This window comes from Lepisosteus oculatus, chromosome 15 (genome assembly GCF_040954835.1).
Source record: "Lepisosteus oculatus isolate fLepOcu1 chromosome 15, fLepOcu1.hap2, whole genome shotgun sequence".
NCBI classification, from domain to species: Eukaryota; Metazoa; Chordata; class Actinopteri; order Semionotiformes; family Lepisosteidae; genus Lepisosteus; species Lepisosteus oculatus.
Window position 1 is genome coordinate 19200191 of NC_090710.1, and position 19058 is coordinate 19219248.

General features: G+C 39.4%; 1 protein-coding gene across 5 annotated transcripts in view; it reads left to right on the plus strand.

Moving 5' to 3' along the window:
* Nucleotides 1-17736, plus strand: part of gpr156 (G protein-coupled receptor 156) — a 40465-nt gene extending 22729 nt beyond the window's left edge. For 3 of the 5 annotated variants that reach the window (XM_015363705.2, XM_015363704.2, XM_069179084.1), the window contains exons 3-10: nt 426-550; nt 1158-1293; nt 4170-4280; nt 7704-7829; nt 8600-8695; nt 12751-12987; nt 14509-14682; nt 15400-17736. In XM_015363705.2, coding sequence (XP_015219191.2) covers nt 426-550; nt 1158-1293; nt 4170-4280; nt 7704-7829; nt 8600-8695; nt 12751-12987; nt 14509-14682; nt 15400-16716 — 2322 coding nt within the window. In that variant the 3' untranslated portion in view covers nt 16717-17736. The remainder of the gene's footprint in view (nt 1-425; nt 551-1157; nt 1294-4169; nt 4281-7703; nt 7830-8599; nt 8696-12750; nt 12988-14508; nt 14683-15399) is intronic. The other 2 variants (XM_015363706.2, XM_015363709.2) reach the window with 2 other exon arrangements.
* The last annotated feature ends 1322 nt before the right edge of the window (nt 17737-19058 follow it).

Here is a 19058-nt window from a genome sequence, read left to right on the forward strand (position 1 = left end):
TTGACATAGTATCGTCATAGTATCAAAAAAATGTTCTAAAAAGAGCCTGTATAAACAGAGGTACAGGTGTACTGATTTATCTAAGAAACAAATGTTAATTATAGAAAACTTTTGTGATCATACAAGTCCATCCATCCAATTTCTAACTGCTTTATCCAACCGAGGTTCGCATGGGAGCTGGAGCCTATCCTGGCAAGCAACAGGCACAAGGCAGGATACACTTTGGATGAGATACCAGTCCATTTCGGTGCACACATACTATAGATACAAACACAGACACGCGCACTCTCACACCAGGGCCATCTTACCAGAAGCCAATTAACCTACTTTCTTAGATGCTCTTTAAATAAAATGATTCCTTCTTGTGCATCTTATTTCATCGGCCTCCCTCACGTAGTGTCAGCTTTATGGTTTCTCTCCTGTAGAGGAGCTCATTTCCCGAGACCACAATATCTCCAGTCCTCTGCGCTGTGATGTGGACGTTGCTGTCTGGTGGCATTCTGCTGTCTGCGTTCTTCCTGGTCTTCACGATACGCTTCAAGAGCAACAGGTACCTGAATCAGCCCCTCTTCCCTTCAGCAGCTGGGGATAACCAGCATGATAGCCAGCGCTGCTGAAAGATTTCCCCTCCGCTACTTTGCAAATGAAAGCCAACTGCAGATATCTGGTGCCAATGACCACATGAATTCATTGAGACCTTTATTTCAAAGGCTGTAAAAGTAAGAATGAGATTTATTTAGAGACAGAAAAGCTAATGGAAAGTTTTTTTACAGTTTTTTTCCTTCCTTTGGGGAAACAGTGTCATAAAGGACTATAAAAATGGAAGGATAATTTCTTTGTGTTTTTGAAGCTTTGTCTGTACAGGGTTTTGATGTGTTTTTGGTATTTTACACAAACAAGAACATTAGAGCGCTGAGCTTCAGTGTTGGAAATATGGACAAGTAGTGTTTCCAAAATACCAAAGAACAACACCAATCACATGTGAAGATAAACGTACTGCATTGAGCTCCTATGTCGGAATTTGATATTTGAAAGGTAGCATTATGTTAAGATATAATGTTAAGCATTAAGAGTCAAGTTGGTTCGTCAGTACTTTATACCCTTATAATATAGAGTGGCGCTTTTCTTCAGATTCTAACACCAGTGCTCTCGTTCAGGATTGTGAAGATGTCCAGCCCCAATCTCAATGTGCTGACCTTATTTGGGAGTGTGCTGACTTATAGCAGTGGCGTCTTGTTTGGTATTGAGGAGAAGACACTGCTGTCTGGAGCCGCTGTGAAAACACTGTTGCAGGTACGAGCCCATAACCCACTGTCCTGTGGTAGAAAGGACACACAAAGATCATGTTCCCCACCCCCTCCGGATCTTGCATTATGTATGACATGTATACTTTAAGAAATTTGTTTAAGAAAGCAAATTCATCCATGCTGATTTTTTTAATATACGTTTGACTCAGATAAAAAGACTTCGGGCTCTTAAAAACAAAAACCATGGAGTCTTGTTCCTTAAATACTATATCTTTTTCCTTTGTCAGTGTTCAAGCTTTCTGTTGGGAGTTAGGTGTTATTGTTTTTTTGTTTGCTAGTGGTGGGTTGCTGTAACATCACTTGTGTAGTGTTCTTTCTCCTTAATAAGACAACTTGAAGTGACCATACCAGGACATTCATTGGCCTAGTTAAATTATTTATGGAAAATGCCACTCCAAAGAGAAGCTTTAGTAGTGAATAGAATATGTAAATGAATGAGGAAAGTGAGATTTTAAGTCACAATATTATAGTTCTTTCAAGAAAGTAGCTGAGTTGCTACAGTAGTTTAACACTACAGCTTGAATAAAATAAAATTATTTGATTCTTTGCATTTTAACATCTTCCCTGACTGAGACCTGCCTTCTGAAAAAGCAGCTATCTGTAAGTTTTCTGTAGCTGAAAACAATTAAAAAGATCTAATTTAACATTTAAATAATACAAAATTTAGATTATGTATAATAATAGTTTCCACACTTATATTGGTGCAGAATTCACTAATATGAGGGACGAACAGAGTGATCTGACAGATGACATCTGCCTGTTGAGTCTGGAAGAAGATTGAATGCTATCCAGTTGAACTCAATACCCTCTCAGTCCTGATTGATATAACAGTGTTGAGAAAAAGGTTCTGTTTATAAAATCCAGATCATCACTGAGTCAAAAGCAGAAATTGAGTTTGCCCTGGATGATTTCCAAGGACTGCTTAATTTTAAAAGGATATTCTTCACAAAAGAATATTCTTCATCAAATATATAGCCTAGATGCCTTTATCTTGAGAAAGATATTTAATTCAGGTGTTTATTTCCAATCTGCTTTCTGTCTCCTTACATCAGCTCATATTAGGATACAGATAGATGGACAGTACTGTATATACACAGTAATGGAAGAGGTCTGTGTCTGAGAGGTTAAAGGAGTACAATTTATTTGCTGGAATAAATTAAATCCAGCTAAAATCAAAATCAAACACTTGAATTGGAAACATGATTTTTTAAACAGTAGCCATCATCAAATATAATTTGATTACTTATAATCACAAAGCTGAACAGCCTGGACTAAAATAATGGCTTAACCTCTGTTTCATTCAATCTTTTGCCATTGCAGTGCTTCCACAGTGTCTCTGGTTCCTCTGTGACTCGAATGTGTGTCTCAGCAGGTCTGTGCTGCTCTGATTCCCTGTGACTCGAGTGTGTGTCTCAGTAGGTCTGTGCTGCTCTGATTCCCTGTGACTCGAGTGTGTGTCTCAGTAGGTCTGTGCTGCTCTGATTCCCTGTGACTCGAGTGTGTGTCTTAGTAGGGCTGTGCTCCTCTGATTCCCATGACACATACTGTATAGCAACAGATTGAGTGGATACTCTGCTTATGAGAAAACTACTGTACGTGGGGTCATTTTTCTACGTTTAATACCTTTTCTATTCATTCTCTAATTTCAGTTACAGTAGTACTATGCTATATACTATCAATTCCATTTATCATATTGACCAAAGTTAATTATAAGTCATCTGAATGTTCAAAAAGTTAATTCCTTTCTGTAATTGCACTCAGTGGGTGAAAATACAGATTTCTCATCCCACTAGTAGCGTGTGTTTTCACTGCTGGATAGAGGTAGTTACTTGCTCTCTTTGTTATATTTGTTTATCGTTGCTATATTTGTTGTATTTGTTTTGGCTGACACTTGATTAGTGATTAGTTATGCCCACTTGTACACCTGGATGTTTTATTGAAGCAGTCTGAGTGAAGTAGCTTCACTATCTATCTTGGATCATGACAATGATTTTTTTTACCTCTAAACTGCTCACGGGGAAAGTTGATGTTTTATATCTATTCTGTAAAAATATTTGTTACTGGATTCCCCTATTGCACTTATCATTGTGCAGTTCTTTGACTGAGTGGCTTGAACACTTGAACTGTTCTCCTTTTCTCAGGCTTGAATGGCCAATTCTCATATTTTCTTTCTCTGAACTCAAATTAGTTTCTCCAAACTCAAAAAATAATCAATTATTATTTATCATTTTCTTTGTGTTTCCATGTTCTTGTTATTTATACAAAATGTCACACTGGAGCACAAAAGTGAAGAAATTCTAGATCAACTCAGCTCCGGTCTTCTTAATTGGACCCTGACTTAATTAAGCCATTTAACTTGAACTCCCAGATATTTTCAGCTCTGAAACCATTTTGAGATTTCATGTAAAAACTGTAATTATATATGGAACCTGAGCTGAAAAGGAGGTGAACACAATTTTTTAAAATTTGTATTACATCGTTTCAAGCATTATTACTTATAATCAAGCATCGTTATGACTATTTCATTGCGCGGAAGTGCAAAGAGAAGTCCGTTGAAGAAAGATAGATAGATACTTTATTGAACCCGTGAGGGAAATTGCAGTGCAACAGCAGCTTAACACACACAACACAGCAACAGTGTAACGAATTATATAATAATAGTACAATACATACAATACAATACAAGAGTTACTCACAGTCCGGACACACAAGAGCAAACTAGAACAGAACAGTACACAGAAAATCGTATCACACGTATGAATATAAATATAGATGTAACCATAGATATAAATATAAATATAAATGTATTGCACAGGTGAATGCAAATATGAATGAACCTCAGCCCTTGTTCCTCTTCCACAGGCGCGGGTCTGGACCTTATGCATTGGGAGCTCACTAGTGTTTGGACCCATCTTAACCAAAACATGGCGGCTTTACAAAGTGTTTACCCAGCGTGTTCCAGACAAGAGGGTGGTACGTACAGTATGCTGCTGCTTTTACAGTATGTGCATCTTCAATGACTCAGTCAAGAAACTAACTGCCCAAGCTGACTAATTATCCAGAAGCTGTAGGTTTTACCTGGGTCGCTTGGCACAGTATACAGTTACTGCCATGACAGTTACTTAAAAAATACAGATGACACTACGCTTGACTACAGTGCAATCAAGCTTTCGTGGAGACCTGCAATTCTGTGTGACTTGGCATAATTGATGTCTTATTTGTTGAGAAATAGCAAAACTGTATAAACTTGGGCATGGTCAAGTTGGGCATGGTCAAAGTGCCTTTTCTATGGAACTTGTAGAAATTAATTTATACGTTTTAAATTAATTAGATCACTTTATTGGCCATATACAATTTCTTGTATTAGGAATGTCTTTTCGCATACCCCAACTTGCTCTTCATGAGACACACTGACAGGGAAAGAAGCTTGGGGTCAGAGCACAGGGTCAGCCATTTACAGTATATGGTGCCTCTGGAGCAGTTGAGGTTAAGGGCCTTGCTCAGGGTTTCCTCTCCCAGCGGTGGGATATGAACCAGCAACCTTCCAGCCACAGGCGCAGATCCTTAGCCACAGAGGCACCACACTGCCTACGTTAAGGGGGTGATTGAAGATCTGTATTTAGTTTATTAGTAACCCTCTTTTGGGTCAATGTGTGTATTTTTCTAGCTGAAGCATGTCCTGGAGACAGCCAGCATGAGACATGACTGTTAGTGCTGTTGTGTCACAACTTCTCCTGGGTCCTGGGTTCAATTCTGGACTGGGGCACCTCCTGTGTGGGGTTTGCACAGTCTCCCCATGTTTGTGTGAGTTATTCAAGTTCATGTGGGTTGGTCAAGTTTTTTCTGACAGTCCCAAGACAAGGTCAGTTAATTTCTCCAAAGTGTCACTGTACTGAAGTCTGCTTGTTTCTTTTCTCTTACTGCTTATTCCTACACATGCTTGCGATCTCACACTCTTCCCAGTCATATTTATTCTCTCAGAGCTGCCTGTTCCTGATAAGCACTGATGATTCAGCTTCGCAAGCTGTCCTTCCTTTATAGATCTCAATCAGAAAAGTTTAGTTTCTTGAGAACTGAATGCCCGAACCTTGAACCGATAGTTCATTTTGCTCATCTATCATTCTATTCACAATTTAATCTCACTTAGCTTTCGGAATCTTCTGAAAACTGTTGTTGTTATTCTCCATACTCATTTTTTAGCTTTCATTTTCTACTCATGCTGGAGTTTATTGTAATTTGATTGATTGTAATGTGTGCTTTAAATGAAAAGCTATGCATCTGAATTCCTATATAGTGACCCATGAAGATCAGACCATTTTACTGGAGAAGAAAATATTAACTATCCACAGCAGTTGATGCATAATTCCATTTGTATTTAGAAAATTGTGGCCATTTTTTTTTCATCCAGACCCCTATTTTTCTGGGTTATGGTGCATTGATCCCAATCACAAATAGAGAGCATACCTGAAGAATAATCTATATTCGTATTCATGTTTGCAGTACTGAAATCACATACCATTGTTGGGAATGTCCTGCAAGTACTTCAAATATCCTAAATTCAAAGCTTTTAACTGGCCCTGTTATTGTGATCTTTAAATGACAAATAATTACAAATGACAATTGCCACAATAGGTAATAATTCAATTTTATTATTACATTCTCTTTAATCTTAATCTTAATCTTATTGAATCATTAATCTTATTGAGTATTTTTTCAGAGGAGTAAGGTCAAACTGGGTTGCGTGTGCAGAGAGCATTAATTCCACTCAGGCAACAGGAGACCACTGTGGTTTAGTAGCCTGTTGCGATGCTGAGTTTTCAGTCCGACTGGAGCACAAGTCACACAGTAAGATGAAGTGACAAAGCAGGTTAATGAGCCCAGCCAGGGCTTCAGAGGAGGAATTTAAGATGGAAACCGGACCAGGGAGCTACGACCTTAATTATTTAATCTGATAACTGCTCTGCTGTTGCAGTCTTGGTGCAATTTATGTTTTTACTTCATATTATGCCGGATTCCCAAATACCACCTATTAGGGTCTGAGCGATTGAAAGGATTAAAATTCTTCTGAAGGTACTAACTTCAAATCTGTGAGACCTGGCAAAAACAATTGAAAAAATGACATGCAGGATTTTATTGGCTGCTAATGTGACTTAGCTTTCTTTTTGGCAAAACAATGGGAACATTTGTTTCATATCTGCAAGCACTGGATAGATTGCATAGCCGCCTTCTACAAATAGTGCTTAAAATTCCTGCAGGGGTTTAAAAGGGAAAATAAAAAAAACACAGGAGGGGGAAGTTCAAACATTGAATCATGTTTAATGGGAGTGGAGGGTTGAACTGTGATAATCGGAAATGTTCTTGTTTGGTGCCGGTTCTGCTAGTCAATACAGTAATGCAAGCAATATCAAACGGCTGGATAAGAGGGATTGAGTTTACACCTTCTCTTAGCACAACTATTTTATGGAGGGTTATTAGAGTATTTACAACCTTGTTCTAAGAGCTACACCAAAGTCTTGCAAGGTGTTTCACAAAAAAGTATTCTATGGCCCATTTAAATAGGTGACCATGAAGGCAGCCATAACCAATCACATTAGTTTGGTTCTAGTATTCTAAAAAAACAGCAGCGAGTACCTTTGAAAGAAACCTATGTGCAGCTGATTCATATAGGAAATAAATGTGCAGCACAATTCACAAGCAGCTGTCCATAAATACCTGCTTAAGTATGCCGTCTCTGGTTTTAAACTAAATGACTCTTTCCCTAAGAACAATAAATATAAGGAAATGTTTTTAAAAAAAGACTGAATACAGTATCAGAAGAGGCCTGAGGCAAGCAGAGGTAGCCCATCTAGCCCATTCATACCAGGTAGCCTAGTATACCATGTGGGCACAGAGGAAGTAAATCGCAAACTTCCAGTGAGAGAAAAGAAACCTCTGGGGGTCCCAGGGCCCAGTGACTGACCCCTCCAGTTACTATGATCCAGTGACTGATCCCTCCAGACAATAAGTTTGTGGTTTATGAATGATGATAAATCACAGATAATCTCTGCAACGTCTGAAGGGCTGGGATCCTGCTGTCCTGGCTCTTCTGGGTTTTCTTCTTGAGCACAGCAGCAAGGCTTTCCTTAGTAGGGCCTCCGAGAGCACATGTTCCTGACTACAGTGTGCACAGCTGTCCACTCAACCCTCCCATGCTTGTGTGACTCATGGTTTTGTTAAAAAACCTCTGTGAATGTAACCCTTCCATCTCTGGTCTTGAACTGATAGTGATTTCAACACCTGGGACGACTCACTACTGTACCTCTATGTGCATCTTTTTGTGCGTTTACTCTAGTTCATCCCAGCTTTGCCCAGAGCAGACAGATCTCAAATTAAGAATCCTTTGTTATTCTCTTTCAGATCATCAAAGATATCCAGCTCATGGGGCTGGTGACAGGACTGATGTTGGTAGATATCCTTGTTTTGACAGTGTGGGGTCTGATGGACCCAGTGCAATGTGTGAGATCCATCAGTGGTGTAGTGAAGGTGAGAGAATGTCAGGTTGTGCTTTGAAGAAATTGGGGGGGGGGGGGGGTAGTTAGTATTTAGTCTTTAAAACCTGCATACAGTGTTGATACGTGAAATAATTCAAATTGGACGGTTCTTTTTAGTTGATCTATTCATGATACAGACACGTGTATGATAAAAGCTGTGTTCTTTGAAGCAGTAGAAATTGGTGCAAATACAAATGAGACCATGCAAAGATCATCTCTGTGGACAGAGGATTGGTTTGCATGTGTGTTTTAATATTAATAGAGAATTTTATTACTTCTGAAAAAAAGCCAAAGCCCATGCAAATTTCCATGAATACTTTGCAAATGTGCTTGAATTCTGGAGCCATTTACCCTGAAAGTTAACAAAACATTGTCCCTTCAAGTTGTTGTCTTACTAAATGCTCAAAGTTTTGTAGTTTTCTTTGCAGATTTTGATTAAAATTTAGTTTCTTTCACCCATACAATTGATCAATTTAAACATTTGTGTTTGGATATTAATAAAATATTAATTTAAAAAAATATGTATATTATTTTTCATTCAACAAAATAGAACATCAATGGAAGGGGGTGAACACATTTGCAAAGTACCGGAGTAGAGAATTAATTTGATAACAGATGTTTGCATATGTAACACATGATTGAAAAATGACAAGCATGTGATGCTGTTCGAGCTCTCAAATTATGATTATTATTTGAAAGCAATGGCTTTTTTTAGTTATCTATTATTTTTAAAGGAAATTCCTACTTTTTGTATTTTTGCAGATGGCAGAAAAGAATGTTATTTACTCTCTCTCACAGACAGAATTGTGTTCTTCTCTCCATGCTGATGTTTGGATTATTCTTATTTCTGTACTGAAGGTAAATACACACCTGGATTGTTACACTATCACTGGAGTCGAGTATTTTGTTTTGACAATTATTGATTTCATAACACAGTTCTCAGAATTTCAAGATTGTCAAAGAAGTTCAAGGTTTACACTGTACTGTTTAATTTAGTCCTGACTGTTTCATTTAAACAATCCAATCCCGTTTCACCTGCTTTCATTTCTTTTCGTGTTTTTAAATATTTTTTGATTATATGAAATATAAGTTGATCGCTCAAGAAGAATGATTTTTTTGACCATAGAAGCCTTTAGTTTTGCACAGTAATAATAAAAAACATGGATCCAACATCAAATGACTTAAATTAAGTAGGAGAAGTTATAATACATTACACAAAGCAGCAAAAGCTTTACAAATAAGGAGATCATTCCCCACATCACTCTTGTCTAGCTGTTAAGTAGGTTTGTTTTTTTTTTATGTCTGGGTAGTTGCCTTCACGTAATTAAAAAGCCAGACCGAATCTGACTTCAGAAGTTAAGAAGGTTTTGAATGAGCAGTGGCTTGGGGTGATCAGGTTGCTGCTGGAGCACACCCACTGCGGATACTGTGCCCCACAAGGGGTGAGTCCCCTCCCTCCTGGAAAGCACTTGGTCACAAAACCATAGGCTAGGGTTTTGTTTTCCAATTGGCTAGCTGTACAATCTTTTTTTACTCCTAATATTCCACTCTGGCCAGTGTAAATTAATTGCAGTAGATTCATTTTACCCATGATAGAAAATCAGAGCCAATATAAACAGATGCTGTGTAACAGGTTTTTCTTGGCAAACTAAAACTGCTAGTTGGACACTTCATCATCATCCTTCACAGCTCATGCTGCTTGCATATTGGTTTATTTAAATCCTGATCTTCTTTTAGCTGTGTAGTTCAATTTTGGTATCTTGTTTCCTTGTGTATCACTGGGCAGTAAACACACAACTGAAAATGGTTAAATACAAAAGTACAGCGCTGACCGTACTTCAGTCTTTAGATCAGTTATAACCTGGGAAAAGCCAAGGTTAAGCAGCACATCAAAAGTAATGAGGTTTACTGTTAAAGGTGAAACTCTAGGGGCTCCTGAGTACTACAGCCCGTAAGATGGTCACTCGAAGGCTAGGTTGTGGGTTTGAGTCTGGGACGTAACACTAGCCCACTGTGCTGGGGATCCCCCTAAGTGGCACAATCTGAGCCAAACGCAGTAGCCTTGGGGGTGAGGTGGCTCTCTCAGGTCCCAGAAAAACAGTGATCCCTCCAATTTCCTAGACGTCCACAGCCTTGAGGGAATAGGAAACTGTGCAAGACTCTCCCCCAGTCGGCGGTGATGCTCCTGTACATCTCTGCCGAGCGTGAAATATGTCCGAAGATGAACGGCTCGATGGGAGCTCGGGGTGTCAGAGAAGCCCATCTGCACGCCCTCGCTTTCTCTGGTGGGCACACAGGGTGTGTGCCTGTGAGCCCGGGTTAAGACACAACTGGTGATTCAAAATAATCTGTGATTCCAAATTCCTTTAAAACAAAAAAGTGCAACATTTGCAAAAGCTCACAATGCTGCAGAAAAGACAAATTTGTGATTATTGTCATTTGAAAAAGGAGGAAACTTTTTAAATAACAAACTACAATAGCGTTCTTCTAAAGTCTTCCTACAGGTCTTTAAAAACAACAAAGATGCCTTGATTTCCAAGCTACCAGGAAGGCCTGAAACTCAAGCTATTGAAATGTTCATTAGACCTCAGGCTGCAAGATATATGAATTCAAGAGTTCTGAAGTAGCTTAGTTGGAAAAGGCTCAGATTGAAGTAAATGATAGAAGCTGCCAGTTCAGATCAGAACAGTGTCTAACCAGCCTTTCTGTGCAACCCTAAAGACCTGCTACACCAAGAGTCTGGACCTCAAAATGGAGGACTTGAATGCTCTTCAGAGGCTACTGACAATACTGTATCAGGCTGACTATACACCCAGCTCTGTTGCAGCTAAATATCCTTTACTTAATGGGCAAACATGAAATGTTCAAATTGATTTAGAATTTTCAATTCCTCACCTTTATGGTCAACTGAGTACTTAAAAAACAAATATGCTCTTCATAAACAATCTAAATTGTGGCACATAATTACAGTTTTACCTTTTTGGTCATTTCTGTTCTCACAGGGTTAAATGGTCTCCTGGCTCTGAAGAGCATGGTTTGGACTCTTAACTATACTGCAGCCAATCACAGGTCTTTTCCCCTCCTAGCTCATCACACTCAAGCAGAGCATGTCATGTCAAATGCTTTCCAGACAGAGTGTGGAGAAGGCGTTGAGTGGGTACTGAGTGATCAAACTGCAATCCCGCCCATTCCAGCTCTGTCCTTCTGGCAGAGGTCCTCGGAGGTGTCTCTTGTCACCTCCAGGGCCGTAGGAAGTGCAAACCTCACCATCCTGGAAGATGGGTGAAATCCTGGAATTGATTACGTGTTTAACAACCAAATGAAATAGACGGTCCAGATAGCCTCCTCTCCTTTGTAATCTTCTTGATGTTCCCGTAATAGTTATTGCAACCTGTTTACTTTCCAATTTGTGTGTTGTGGGGGTTTTTAAATTTCTGTTTATTTTGTCATCAGAAAATGATATTACACTTATTTTTGATATATTATACTGTGCTTCAAACTGCAGTCTATTGGCCTACCTTTTGTAATGTATACTTTTATACTTTAATACTTTAATACTTTTTTGCAGGGGGCAAGCATTTCTCTTCCACTGAATAGCCAGCTGGCGGTGATGCCCACTCTGCGTTTCGCAAACAGCTCAGAATTTTCCTGTTCCTCATTTATTTTAGACAATTAGCTGTTTTGCTCATCATCATGAAAAATAGCGGTTCTTAACAAACGTCAGACAGTGATATATCCATGACACAAAGTTGAGACACTTCCTGCGAAATGTGATTAGCTCATGAAAATCTATCATTCCGGCTGAAGCCCAGTTTCAGTGGCATTGTTTTTTTTTTTCAAGGTACTAGTTCCTTATCAAGCATCTTAAAGCAAAGTTGCTGAGTGGATTGTTCATGACAAACCAGTCCACACTTTAAACAATAGCAAAGGCAACAACTGAATATGCAAAGCCTGTCTATCAGCTTTAAAAAAGATTAATGATTTTAGGTTAATTACAAAATGGCTGGGAAAGAGTTTACCTTGTGTCTAAAAGTAGTTTCCTAAAATAAAGATGCTAGTGCTGTTTAATCCTGTCACGTTAAAGCTTGCAAATTATTTGTTTCAATTATTTCCAATCAACAAAAAAAAACTACCCTCAGAGACTCTCAGTTCTAAATACATGTCCAGAGAGAGTTTTTAAAGCAAAATAATACAGCTTTCTTCAGGCATTTTAATCTTCACAAGTAGGTCTGATTAATGAGGAAAATTTGGTGTTTCCAATTTTAAAAGGTTTTCTTACCATCATTATGAAATGTAAGTGAAAATGATTAATTAGAATGAGTTGTTTTGTAAATCCCTACTGTAAGTCTCTCATTAAAGCAGGGCTGTGCCTTCATGCAATGATAGCCCACAGTTGTGGAACAGCCTTTCACCCTGCTGCTGCAAACGTGTTTTGTAACTTGTTGCCTCAATTTTAATACCAAACCCATTCTGACTCATTCTACCTGGGTTATTACTTGCATATATCCCCAATTAAGATGTTTCAAAATCCAGTAATATGTGTAAAGAAACAGTGGAATTTTAAAACAATTTCCGGTGTGTCTGAATGGACAGGGTAGCCTAGTTTTAAGGAAATGAACAAAAATTAACATATTTCCCAAGAAGAAACATTTAAATTATTGTGAGGCTGGCTTTTACCACATTGCTCATGCTTGTATCTTTTTTTAATGGGGGTGACTTTAAAGACCACTGTTGCTGCTTATGTTACAAATCTCCCCTGGGACAAAACAGGCCTGGCAAATGCAAGACTGAGCGATTTGTTTTTGTTTTGTTTCTTAAACATCTCAAAGAGGGAAGCAGGTTTTAGCCCTTGTGTAAATGCTGGGTTTCATCCCCATTGCCTGTGTGTCACCCTGTGTTAATTTGTCCCACAGGGGAGTCTCCTTCTGTACGGGACGTACCTGGCAGGCTTAACCAGCAACGTCAGTTCCCCACCGGTGAACCAGTCCCTCACCATCATGGCAGGGGTCTTCCTCATCACTGTGTCCGCCGGAGCCACCATCCTCATCACCCGACTCTTCCACTCCTGGCCAAACCTCATCTACAGCTTCACCTCTGGGGGCATCTTCCTCTGCACGGTCACCATCGACTGCCTAGTTTTCGTGCCTCAGGTGATGCTGGTTAATGCCTCGGCATGGCAGAGCACAACCGCCAGCTCTTGTTCAGGCTTCTTCTAGTGTTAGTCAAGTTCACTCTCTTACTCTCCAGCGTGATGCTGAACCATACAAACACCCGTTTTTCTTGGTGGGAGTCATTGTTCCCCTCCTCCTGCTGACAGCAAATTTGGTCACAAACGTCTCCCGTCTGTTCAGGTTGTTTGAACAGAGGAACATAGGAAAGTGTTTCAGTGGCAACACTGGTAACTAAGGATCGTTTCTTATTGATCATAATGTTTTCCGTTTCCATCCCTTCCTAACAGTGAAGAATAGCTTGGAGACTTTGACTTTTATTGATTTCTGATTCAAAGAACCTGCTGTTGGAATTCACTTTGGGAGTTTCGCACTCATAAAGACGGGCCAGTCATCATTAATCATATGGAGAACTAAGGCTGCCTGTTCTCAAGTGAAAAAATACCAGATTCAAAGCTAGGACAGTCTGGTGTTGTCTGTTCCTTGAAGAAGTGCATCTCAATTCCTAAATCACATCCCTGTGATTCATTTAGAACGCACAAGTTGAAGATGAATTGTTCATCAAACACTAGACAATACTGGTTTGGAAGAGAGGATGTTGTGATGAGTTGAAACAGAAAACACTGGTTAGAGTGGTAATTAGTGTCTGGGGATCTGTGACGTCAACAAGACTTTCAGGACAGACCACATCAAAAAAGAGAGATGCTTTATGATTAAAAATGGTTTTGTAAATCACTGTGCCATCTACTAAAATGAAATGTGCACTGTGGTGTCTGTGGGATGATTTCTTCATGAATCTGTTTCTGGTGTCTGAAGGTTGTCTCAACCCTTAACTTTTTAGAGTAGTTTTGTGAATATCCTTTAAAAAATGACATGATCAACATTTTTCTTTAGCCTCTTTAGCATTTTCTAGAGAAATAAAACTCATAAGAGAAAAGGTAAAGTATAAAGGAAATTGCAATTTTAGAAAAAAGGGAATTAGCATAATGGACTGTATCCAAAAGTATTGAGTGAGTGTGAATCTAGACCTGGGTTCAAGTGCATTTGAATATTTTAATATACATTTGCACTTGTTTGCAAATTAATTGCAAATGCTTACATGTGATCTCTCATCTATATCATGACAGGAAACTCGTTCCTGGTCTGTTGCAGTTCTGAAGGCTTTAAAAATAAACACATCCAAATCCCTTTGAGTTTAAGACAATGTTAAATAATATAATTAAGAACTGAGAGCTCTGTAGTCAAGGAATCAAGACATGAAAATCAGAAGAATATTCATCCCCGTGGGCTGGACACACATCAGAAGATTAACATTTAGATGTATTTAGATTTGTTTTTTATCTATAATATTTAAATGTTATTTAAATGCTTTTGAGCCAAATTCTGATGCACATATCAGTGTATTTACCTGCAGAAGTGCTCAGGTCGTGATGCAGCATTCCTCTCGCCATAATATTCTTCCACCTGGCAGTGCTCATAAAGCCACTGTCACCCTAACTCCAGCTCTCTCCTCAGCTGACACAGTGGAAGCAGTTTGAAGACGACCTTACCCAAACGCCAGCTCAGATGGCAAAATACTTCAGCAGTCCGAGCCGGAGCTTCCGGTCCTTGTACAGCGAGGAGGAAATTTACTACCTGCTGGGGGAGAACAGTTCAATGAAGAGGCTGCTCACTGAGGTAAGAAACATGCAGTCAACACAAGCAGGCCCAGACACCAGCACAGTTTTTCTTTCTCTTCTGTTGTCCACTTTTGGAAATTCTGCTTCATCATGCTGAAAGGAAGCTGAAGATTAAGTAATTGAATTGTAACGGACACTTAGTAAGAAATTATGCAGCACTGGAAAATCTGTTATTAATTTTTTAAAAAAAGAACTTTAAATTCCGCAAAGTGAATATATTTTGCCTAGCTTTCATTTATTAATAACAGTGTCTGATGACAATTATTTGAGTATCTGTTTTTTTTTTCCTGTGGCATAATGTGGTCTGAACTGCATTATAAAGATTTTACAGCACATTAAAGTAACTAAAAATACACTGTAAAATAATTAAAAAATAATATCACAATTCCAAACAAGTACGTGTTGAGTTTAGACTAAAAAATAAGTATTGATGAAAAGCTGATGATTTACTGTTATATGTGCTAGACTGCTACAGAGAGATCAATACTGTACATACAGTAAACACACCTACCATTTGAAGTTACTAGGAAATTCCAGAACCTGTCAGAACTGTCGTTTTTCATGTGAAAGTCAAAAACAAAAATAATACAGACCATAGACCTCATTATAAGTAAGTGAGACTATGAGACATTTAATTTACTGATTTCCAGCTTTAGGTGTTAATTATTTTAATTTTATTACGTATGATGCTGTGATTTTCTTTCCTGTTTTTCAGAAAAATGCTGTGATTGAGAGCTTACAAGAGCAAGTGAACAATGCTAAAGAAAAGCTTGTGAGGCTGATGTCAGCAAACAGTGCCAGTGAGGCCAGTGAGGCCAGCGAGCTGAATTCCACTAACAAAATGAATTCAGCCTCTGCTGAAATGATCAATGTCAGACTGGAAGACTCTGGTCCAGGTGTGGAGCACATGGGGGTGATAACTGAACAGCTTCCTGTTGATAAAGATGACATTCTAGATGGTAAACGTGATTCAACAGAAAAAACTATTGTTTCGGATTCTGTTAACAGGATAGATTGTCCCCTAAATAATGACTGTGAAGTAAAACACGAAAGGCAAAGTCCCACCAGCTCCTGTGTGTTAGAAATGGAGGAGCAATATCAGGCTGTGCAGCTTGCAAACAACATGACAGAGAAAGAATCTCAGACACCCTGTGATTTGAACCCAGTTCAACTTGTTCAGTCCAGCACCAAGGCAATAGAAGCCCCTAGTTTTCTGAAGGATCAATCATCCGTCAATAAGCACAACTATGTCAGCAGTGAGAAACTGCAAGAGATCCTCCAGGATCTCAGCATCGATGCTGTGAGCTCCCTGAGGTCTCCAAGCCGGGTGAGAAAGGTGTCGGACCCCGTGTGTGATGAGTCTCCCTCCAGGACACAGTTTCAGCATTGCTTTCCAGGTATTTCACCTTACATCATGAGGAAGAGAAGACCACCTTTTCATAACTCCAGAGGTGGGCCTCCGCCATACTATTTTCCAGGGTCTGAGCCCCCCTGTGCAAGGACTTTGGTGAGCAGTGACCTTCATCGAAACGACTCAAAAATTGATAACCGTAAAGATAGCTTACCGCCTCAAACCCCAGCTGTGCAGAATGTGCACCATCCCTTGCCCACAGGAGAGGAAGAGGAGGAACCAACTTCCTGCAGCTCAAAGCTGCTCCCACCCAGAGAGGCCAAACGCAGCCTCAGGGATGACTATTGCGACTTGTCCATAGAGCCGGGGTGTTCCCGTAAATGTGCTATTGCTCCTTTCTCAGCTCTCCACTCAAAACCTTTGCCCTCGGAAAGACAAGACTTCTGTGGAGACTGGCAGCAGTATGACTATTCAGACTCGGACTCGAGTAGCTCTGAAGAGAGTTATTGTTTCTACCACCGGCCTTACTGCGACGCCTGTTTCCGGGGACCCTATGAGTCCAGCGAGAGTAACACCTCCGAAACCTCAGAGAGTGAATATGGTGGGCTTCCCCATCCCTTGCGCCGAACGTCTCATCTGGTGGTCAATTTTAAGGAGGATTTAAAACCCACATTTGTCTGAGCACCTTTTCTGCTTGGCTTCTTCTGCGAGAGGGTGGAAAATACCTCTTGGGGGTTCTTTTGAGAAGCGATGGTGGAGCTTCGTTATCACTTACAACCTAATGACCCTCAGTTTCTTCCACTGATTGGCCTCGGGTTTCAGAACTTCATTCCTCTCTTGATTGAGTAATTAGGCAATTAAATTACCATGAAAGATGGATCATTTTATCTATTAACAATTCCCTGTTTTAGGGGCACATTTAGAATCCATTTGTGCTTCATGTTATCCCAGGATATTGCACTGTCAGCTGCTGTAGTGTTCTTAATGGTTTAGGCAGCATCACATACAGAACAACAGGAACATTTTTATTAATCTGTTAATTAATAAACTGCAGTCATTGAACAGTAAGGAAGGCATTTTTTAAGCTGCCTATATGGTCACTGTTGCTTTGCATTTAAATTGATCTCCTTTCAAATTGTCCAATGGCCAGTGATAAAGTGCAGTGAGTAATAATAATTTATCATGTGATCTTCAGACTGAAATGAAATAACAGCTTTCAATCTGGAAGCATTATAACTTCTTAACTGCAACATATCAAAGCCTGCTATTTATAAACAACATCTTGGAGATTTACTGATAATACCGCCTGCTCCATGACACTTTTTTTCTGAAGCATGGAACTTTAGAGGGATTTCTATTGGGAGACTTGTATTTTTATCCAGCAATTGCAAATATTTGTTTTTCCTTTTACGTTTGTAAGTCTGGAGTTTGGGAATAAAATTATCCCACAGGTGCTGAGTTTGGGGGGGCAGACAGAAACACTACTTTGATCTTTCATCTTTAATTGTGGTGTGATGTTGAAATCAAGAAAGAGCTAACTGAATGGCATAATGTGATTATTTTTATGTATGCAGGTTTGTCTGTAGTAAAAGGATTTTATAGAATTACTCTAGGTTTAATATATTTCTAATAACGTATTTCTTAATTTATTGTCTGTTTTGTTTTACTGAGTTGTTTTTCCATTATAAAATAGATTTTACATCATAATATATGGTAGCAAAACATTTGTTTTGTGTTAAAATGTTACTAAGTCTTTGTGAATAAAACCTTTGTTTCCTACAAGTTCAAGTTTATTGTCAAATGTACACGAAGTACAATTAAATACTTGCGTGTTCTCCTCATGTAGAAAATGACATGACAAAGGACATCACAATTCTTAATGACAGGAACACGGTAGCAGCTATAATATGAAGTAGCATTCGAATAGCAGCAGAGCACAAAATTCAAGGAGTTTGTGTTTAGTGAGGATTGTAAGTGGGGCAGGAGGATTTAAGAGGTGGAGTTCAGGAGTCTTATGGCTGTGGAGTAAAAGCTTCCTTTGAACCTAGAGATCTAAGCATTTATACTCCTAACTCTTCTGTCCATAAGAAGAAGAGAGAAAAGTGCATTTCCAGGGTGTTTTTGATCCTTGATTATATTATTTGCCGTTCTGAGGCAGTACATGGTGAAGATGGTCTGGATGGAAGGGTGTTCTGTACCAGTGATGGCCTCAGCTGTCTCCACCATGTTCTGTAGTTTTTCACGGTCATGAGCTGAGTAATTGCCATACTAACCTGTAATGCATTCAGTGAGAATGCTTTCTATAGTGGATCTGTATAAAGTTGTGTTTGTAAATGTAGATGTGAATACCCAGGGACTTGAAGGTGCTGACCATCTCCATTGCTGAGCCACGGATACAGACGTGGCCTTCTCCCTGCTTCCTGAAATCAACAACCAGCTCCTTTGTTTTTCTGACGTCAAGTAAAAGGATGTTGTCCGGCCACCATACCAGCAGGTGCTCAACCTCTTTCCTGGACTCTGTTTCATCATTGTTTGTGATCAGACCTACGATGGTGGTGTCATCAGCAAACTTAAAGATGAAGTTGGAGCTGTTTCTAGCCATACAGTCATGGGTGAACAAGGAGTAGAGCAAGGGACTAAGCACACAGTCCTGGGGGGCTCCTGTGTTGAGGATCAGCGTGCAGGAGATGTTGTTGCCTCCGCACTGATTGAAGTCTGCCCATCAGGAAGTCCAGGATCCAGTTACAGAGAGAAGTACTAAAGCCCAGGTCCAAGGTCTTGGTGACCATCTTGGATGGGATTATAGTATTAAATGCTGACCTATAATCTATGAATAGTAAACTGGCGTAGTTGTTTATATTGTTTAGATGAGCCAAAGCAGTGTGTATTGCGAGGGAGATGGCAACTGCTGTGGACCTATTACTGTATGTCTGTATCCAAACTGAAGTGGATCAAGATTGTCTGTGAAGCCAGAGTTAATATGTAACATTGCTAACCTCTCAAACCAGTTCATTATGATGGCT